Raw genomic sequence first — 7,636 nt, 5'->3', positions numbered from 1 at the left:
TGTCCTGGAACTCACTTTGTAGACCAGGCTGGCCTCAAACTCAGAAATCCGCCTGCCTCTGCCTCCCAAGTGCTGGGATTAAAGGCATGCGCCACCACCGCCCGGCCGCTTGAAGGATGCTTAAGGCTCCTGAGTGATTTGAAGACCCCCTGGACTACAACCAATACTGTTCCAGGCCTGTGGGGCAGGCAGCCATCAGGAGCTACAGTACTGGAGAAGCCTGTGAGTTAGTTGGTTTGTTCTTTTAAAGTCGCTCTGCTGACTTACCACCCACTCCTCAAAGAGCAAAGAGTATACTCACCCTGTGCAGATGACAATGCACTGTGCCTGCCACAAGAGAGCAAATAAACAGGCTATGTTGGCTACGTCGAAGAGGTTCTTTAGTCAAAACAGACAAATGTAAAGGAACACCTATTCTCAGTAGTGTGCATGCAACCTCTGAGGAACCCGCTTAAAGAGAGAGTGAGGCAGGAAAGCAACGATCTGTACCAGGCACTAGGCCTGGGGGGTGGATTCTGCCCTCAAAGGGTCACTTATCGGCAGGCAGCAATTCTGTCAAGCATCCTATCACACAAGGAAGGCCCTCATAACAGACTGACCCAGCCCAAGTGGTTGTCAATGAGCCTCATTTATATGAAACTGTTAAAATAGGGCTGAACTTCTATCAAGATCACTTCTTACTTGAGACTGAAGGAAGACACTGCCTGCACAGGGGAGCTGAGCACCAGGAACCATTAGGAAGGATTAGGAAGGTGGAGGTGTTCGCCTTGTAAAAGATGTTGTTTGGTATGGCGAGCACAGACACAAATGTCTATCAAATCCACCAATGGCACACTTTTACTCTTTGAATTACATCTCAATAATGCTATTTCACACACATGGCACAGAAACGGAGTGTCGTGGCAGTTCCTGTAATAGCAGATCTATGAGAGGCTAAAGTATAGGACCAGCAGGTCAAAGCCAGCCTGGGCTACACAGGAAGAGGACAGCCAGGCCAAAGCCAGCCTAACCTATGTAGTTTACATACATGAATCAAGTCTACATACATGAATCTTAAAAAGCCAAAACAAGCCCAGAGGAGAAGAGCTGGTTATGGAAGAAGTCCGGCTGATGACCCCACATGGGCACCACTTCTGACACTGTTCATGTGAGCGGAGGGCACTGCTGTACTGGTTCATGGCCAGGTTGTTCTCTGGCCTAAACCTTGAAGTTTCTCGGTGGCGAACAGCAGAGTGAAGTGGGACCCAGATGGAAGAGGCTTCAGCTCCCACTACACCTGGCCTTGTGTATCACACACTGCAGAGGCCGCTGGCTTCTGATTAGATGTGTACCGTGCCTCCTCTGCCCTTAAGCTGTCATATCCCAAGTGTCATTTTCTAAAGAACAAATTCTAGGGTTTAAGGAAGCCCTGGCTTTAGTTTGCATAGGTGCATGTAGATGTGTTTGAGTGTGTGCATGTGCATCATGTGTCTGCACGTTCCTACTGAGGTCTGCCAGAACAGGACATTGGATTCTCTGTGCCTAGAGCTACAGGAAGTTGCGACACTCCCAACATGGATGGGAAATGAACCTGGATCCTCTGCAAGAATGGCCCTGAGTCATTTCTCCAATCCCTGTTTTTTTTTTTTTTTTCCTTCAATAAGACTTGAGCTCTGCCGGGCATGGTGGCACATGCCTTTAATCCCAGCACTCGGAAGGCAGAGGCAGGTGGATTTCTGAGTTCCAGGACAGCCTGATCTACAAAGTGAGTTCCAGGACAGCCAGGGCTACACAGAGAAACCCTGTCTCGAAAAACCAAAAAAAAAAAAAAAAAAAAAAAGAAAGACTTGAGCCCTGTCTATCAGAGAACCCAGAATCAATGCAGAGTCACTATGTTCTTGTCCAACACAAAGCAGAATGAATCATTCCTAGCACTTAGTTATGGAAAACCAGTCACTCATCAACAACCCACAGCACAAGGGTACCTCTTGGAAAAAGGGCAGTTGGGCGGGATGCTGGAAGGCCACTTTCAAGCCAAGTTTCTGGGCTTTGAACCCCCAGTGCTGGAAAGCACAGGCCCTGAATGTACTCGTGGAGATGCAGGGGTGGGTTCTGCAGGTGTCCTTTGGGGACAGAACTAAACAAAGTAGGATCACACTTGTCTCAAGATCAGCACACCAGCCAGGGAGCAGGAGGTGGCTGTTGCAGAGGGAAGGCTGGACCTGACTGGGGACACCAGAACTTCCCTTGGCTCAGGTTTTTGGAGCTGATACCAAGTCCATGGCCACACTCAGGAGTGGAGCGGCTTTGTGAAAGGGTGGAAGTGCTGAGGCCTGCAGAGGGCAGGGATGGAATTTGGTTTCCCGAAAGTTACTCTGCTCTCCAAAGTTACCAAGGGCCACAATAGGCCAACATTGTGAGACATGTCCTGCCTAGGGACAAGGCAAAGTGCCAGCAGAGACCCCATGCTGACTACTTTAGCAACATGAATATCATAGTCTGGGTAAGGAATATAAAGACAGAGAGGTCAGGCTCAGGGCACAAGTGAAACAAGCAAAGACCAAGATGAGCTCCCAGCTGCCATGGGCTCTGAACTCCCTGGACAACACTGGCAACCAGCCAAAGCCCAGAAAAGTGCACACAGAGAATGCCATTTTCAAAGACCACTGCCTGGAGGTCTCACCCAGTCACCCTAGGAAATGCCAAAGGCCTCAGAGTATGAAGGGAAACTGCTCTCAGCAGTGAGATGCCGAAAAGAACAGAGGCTTGGCATAAATAAGCCAGCTTGCTGGGGCAAAGCTCAAAAGCATGACCCTAGGGTACTCACCCACTAATTCCTGAGGATCCCGCTTCTCTGCTTCTGTGTTATCCTGTCAAGAGAAGAACCACACAAGGGTAAGGCTAGGCTCGTGGGCCACAGACACTCTCTTCGCCGAGACACCCGAACTGTTCATGGAGGTTGAACGGGTGAGTGCTGGCAGCGTGCTCACAGTGAACAGTGCTTCCGGGTTCCCAGCGCCCCACAACGCTGGCCCCCAGGAAGGAACAGTATTGAGCCATTCGGGTGAGCCACAGGTGAGTGCCCCGCCACCTGTGCGACTCTTCCCTGCCCATGGCTCCCCTGGGTTGGGAGAGCTTATCCGATCGAATCGATCGATCGCATCACTGAGGGATCCTTCATGAGACCCTTCTACAATGCCCAACTCTGGAAACCAAGTGCTCCTGGGAGTTTGCCCTTGCGAGTTTTTCTATTTTACTTCAAACCATTGGGGAGGATTTTATCATGAGCATTAAGGGGCAGCTCAAAGAAGCCCTTCAGTGACTAAATGAAGCTCCCCTAACTCCTCAGCTTGAGGTGGCCCCTCTCTGGCTCTCCTTGACCCTTACCTCTCCTCACACTGGTTTTATATTTGGTCCAGAGAAACACTTTTTTTTTTTTTTTTTACACTGAATACAGATGTCTGACTTCACTGCTTCTCCTAACCAAACCAAGTCGGGAGGCTGACAGCTAAGTTACAGGCTTAAGGTCAGACCCTCACCTCTGCTGACCCAAATGTCCTTGAATTCAGTAAGATCAGGGATGTTAGTGCCATGAGGAAATAATGTCTAAATGGCAGAGAAGTTCACGAAGGTGTCAGGTCTGGTCTTCCTTTGCTTGGGGGGGAGGCGACAAGACAACAGTCCCGAAACAGGATCTCCGCATGAGGACAGCTGCAGAGCTGGGCCCCCTGGTACCAAGGAAGGAAGGCAAGGGGTGTGGAGAGTCCAAACTCCCTCCCAAGTCAGGCATGGCCCCATGCCAAGACCAGACCCCTTCCCCAAAAAGTCCCTCCTAATTCTGAGACAGACCCAAAAAGCCCTCTTTACTGAACACTGCAGCTATTCATTCAAATTGCAAGGGTACAGTGTAGAAGTCAGGCTGCTTAGCAACCTGTCCCTCCTCACCATCCACCTCCTGCCAATCAGGTGGGCAAAGAGGAGGGTTGGGAGGTGGTCCTGGAGGACTGCCACATCAAGTTCAGGTTGGAGTCATAAATCAACTGTTGTCCAGACAGTGCCAGTGTCTCAGGGACCAACAACAACTCCTTTGTAGCAGCAGTGGAAGAATTCAACGCTAAGGAACGTTTCAGTGGCCTGCGTGGGACTGTAAAATTCCCTTGTGTTTTTCCACCAGGAGACAGCTTCCCGGGTGTCGACTGTAGGGAACCGTCTGCTGGAGGTCCTGCCTTCGTCCACAGACACACAAGCCCATATGGGGGCCTGGCCTATGAAGTCTACAGGGTCCATCATTCTCCAGAGAGTTGGGAGAACAGGCTAGAGAGTCCCTAGAATCCTAGTACAGTGTCTACCCACAGCAACAGGAAGTGGATCACATTTCTTTAAAGGAAGAAAAAATATTATTTCAGGGATGCCTTAAGAAGGCAGGAGCGTCCTTGGGGCTTTTTTTTTTTTTTTTTTTTAAACAGCTTTATGACCTTAGAGTTGGAAGGGGAAGACAGGGCAGGTGTGGTAGGATGAGGGGATGGAGCCTGCTGTGTATCTTGGGGCTGGGTGGCCTAGTGGGTAGTTCAGCCCTGTCTCTGGGAGAAAAGTACAATGCTGTTAGCAAAGAGAACCACAGGAGGAACACAGTCTCCCTTTTCCTCGTCCTATGGTCTATGGCTTCTCAGCCTTTCTAAGCTCATCCTCACCCTTCTGTCCAGTGAGGGGCTCAGAGTCATATCAGCTTTCTTCAATGGAGAGAGGAGCAGACAGCATCGGGGAGGGAAGCTAAGCAGGAAAGGGGCCCAGTGTGGATGAGGATCCTGAGCTCAGCGGCAGAGTGCTTGCACACTCCGGAGGTTGATCCCCAGCACAGCAAAGGCAAGCAGCCAAACCCTCCACTCCCCACCGCTCCAAAGTCAGAACTATGTGCAACCAACTATCTTTGAGGCACGTTTAATACAACTAAAGTAGAGACTCCTGTAGCACAGTGCAATGACCCTAAGGAGCCCTAGCCACTGGTGGTGGGTGGGCAGAACTTGGAAGGGATGGGTGTCCCACACAAGCGAAGATCCAGAGAAGCCTCCCATCAACCTCTCAGATGCTGAGTTCCGTATGAGTCTGAACCCAGCACCCATGCCTCCGGTGAAGCTGGCCATAGCTCGGGAACACGGGTGAGGAAGTGCTGCACAGCCAGCCAAGGAGACAGAAACTGACACCTTACAACCGAGACCAGCCTGAGGAAACAGCTTTAAGCCCACTCTAGGAGAGGGACTCACCAACCCTTAAAAGGGCCAGAAAGGGAGGGGGAGCCACGAGGACACAGGTGAAAACAGGACCCCTCTGTTCTTCCCTTCCCCTAAAGCAGGGATTCCTGTCTGAACTAACAGATTTCAATTAGTCAAAGTTAACTCAACTGTGAGACCCGTTCCCCCGACAGTTGTCTGTATTAGTGGGGGACCTGGGACCCATGGTGGAGACAAGGCCCCCACCTCGGGCTCTCCCCGCTAAGGTGAAAGGCACCTGCAGCAGCTCTGAGCTCAGCCCCTTCACCTAGTCTGAGTTCAGCGAAGACACAGGAACCCCACAGCCTGTCAAACGAAGCTAGAGGAGGACGGGAGGAGAGAATGAGTAGGTTCACACGCTGAGCATGTATGTGTGGGCACGGTGGCACCGGCACGGGATCCCAGCACTCCAGAGGCTGAGGTGGATGGAGTTCGAATGGTAGGTCAGACTACCCCTACTAAGTCTAGTGTGGCCGTACACACCCAAGAGTTTGAGGTAGGCAGGCCAGCGTAATTAGTAAGACGCAGTCCAGTCTTAAAAAGGAGAACGAGGCAGCCAAGTGTGTTGGCGCATGTCTTTAAACCCAGAACTTGGGAGGCAGAGGCGAGCGGGTCTCTGTGAGGTTTAATCCAGCCAGGACTACAGAGACATAGCGAGACCCTGTCTCCAATAGGCCAGTAGGGAAGATGGAGGAGAGGGAAGGAGAGACTGGACGCCAGTTCTGAAGCGAGGACCTCTCTTCTGTCTGTCCTGTCCCTTCCCCTGTCCTCAGCCTGCATCTAAAGCTATCGTCTTAACCTCCTGAGGTGGCCACAGAGGCCAGAGGATAGTGCTGTGAAACTGCATTGGGACGTTTCCAATAATTCGAACCCCACTTGCAGGCCAGTGGAAGAAGCCTTGCTGTCCCCATGAAGTGGCTCCTATGCAATGAATACAGAAGCTTGGCCACAGACGGAGCCGACAGGCAGAGGAAGGAAGAGACTGCCGTGTGAGCCGAGAGACCTATGCACGGGGAAGCAGCAGGCTCTGGCAGACTGAATGGCAGTGTATATACAGCCAGCCTTAATCAGCCCTTCAGGGAACCAGCGACAACCTTGAGTCACAGCACACGGAGCCTCAGGCGTGTGGATTCTGCCAGTCCACATGCCATGCTTTCTTGGCAGCACTGGGAGCAGAAAGCACAGAGAAGGCATTCTGAAATGGGCACAGGGCGCAGGGCAGCGTGCAAGGGGCAGGGCAAGCAAAGCAGACGGCTCCCGGCTGGACGTGGTAACCTGGCAGCAGGGAGGCCTGGAGAAGCAGCCCAAGCAAGCCCCGAAGTCATAAAGTTCTAACGCCATTTCATTCAATGAGCAGACGTGACTAGAATAATGGGAAGCTCACACCTGTAATCCCAGCACTGAAGACGCACAGACAGCTGGGCTGCTGAGTTCAAGGTTTGTCTAGGCTGACCAACGCAGAGCAAAGCTCAGCAAACAATCCATTATGCCCTCCCGAATGACGCTTCACAGCAGCCCGGCCCCTACCGAAGGCTCAGCGTTCTCTTGTCCCGTCCTGGCCTGCTCTCTGCTCTCCCTAACCTAGAAAGCACACCCCACGCAACGCTCAGACCGCTGCCTGAGAAATGTCCTTGCATTTTTGCCTACCCGACAGGTGAGGATCTTCCACAACACCGTGTGTGCTCTCAACATGCCTGGCCACCACAGGTGCTGCACACAGCAGTCGCCTGCCACTGTTCTTCAGTGTGGAGCAGTGTTTCATGGCTACCTTCAGCTGCTATGTAATGGAGAACCCAGGTGCCAAACATGTTTAGCACTAGCTAGTTCCAATGTCTGAAAACATGAGGAAGAGGTAGAAGGTAGCTAAAAAGGGGTCTAAGAAAGAAAGGCTGATTGATATGAGACTGGAGAAGGCAGGGAGGGGCCCTAAAGGTCCCTTCTTGCTCTACACCCTTTCTGCCTGTCAAAGACAGGGTCTTGCCTTGTTAGCCCAGAACTTCTGAACTTATGGACCCTTCCACCTCAGTCTCTGGAGCGCTAGGCCTCTACCACCGTATCATATCCAGAAGCTTCTCTCAGGACTCAACCTAAGGCTTTTAAATTCTGAGACAATGGCGGGGTGGGGAGCAGGACACGATTAAGCTGGGTGTGGTGGCACTTGCCAGAAATCCTACCTACACTAATAGGCTAGTCACTTTAGTGCAGAAGTAAGGCCAGTCTCGGTAAGTAGCAAAATCTTCCTCAAGGCCAAGCTACACAGATCAGAACAAAGTGGTAAGCAGCAGCAGACAAAAGCAGTACTGGACAGCTCTCACTCACTTCCCCTAAATCATTCACTGAAGACTTAGTATGTCACAGTACTGGACAGCTCTCACTCACTTCCCCTAAAT

The 7,636-nt window shown here is 51.5% G+C and overlaps 1 protein-coding gene across 2 annotated transcripts in view; it reads right to left on the bottom strand.

The window, feature by feature from the left end:
• Nucleotides 1–7,636, bottom strand: part of Sap30bp (SAP30 binding protein) — a 35,790-nt gene that overhangs the window by 13,292 nt on the left and 14,862 nt on the right. For both annotated transcript variants that reach the window (XM_021213223.2, XM_021213224.2), the window contains one exon: nt 2,807–2,849. In XM_021213223.2, the coding sequence (XP_021068882.1) occupies nt 2,807–2,849 (43 nt within the window). The remainder of the gene's footprint in view (nt 1–2,806; nt 2,850–7,636) is intronic.

The sequence above is a fragment of the Mus pahari genome, chromosome 14, assembly GCF_900095145.1.
Source record: "Mus pahari chromosome 14, PAHARI_EIJ_v1.1, whole genome shotgun sequence".
NCBI lineage: Eukaryota > Metazoa > Chordata > Mammalia > Rodentia > Muridae > Mus > Mus pahari.
The sequence above is the reverse complement of the archived record's forward strand: the minus strand, read 5'-3'. Positions and strand labels throughout refer to the sequence as shown.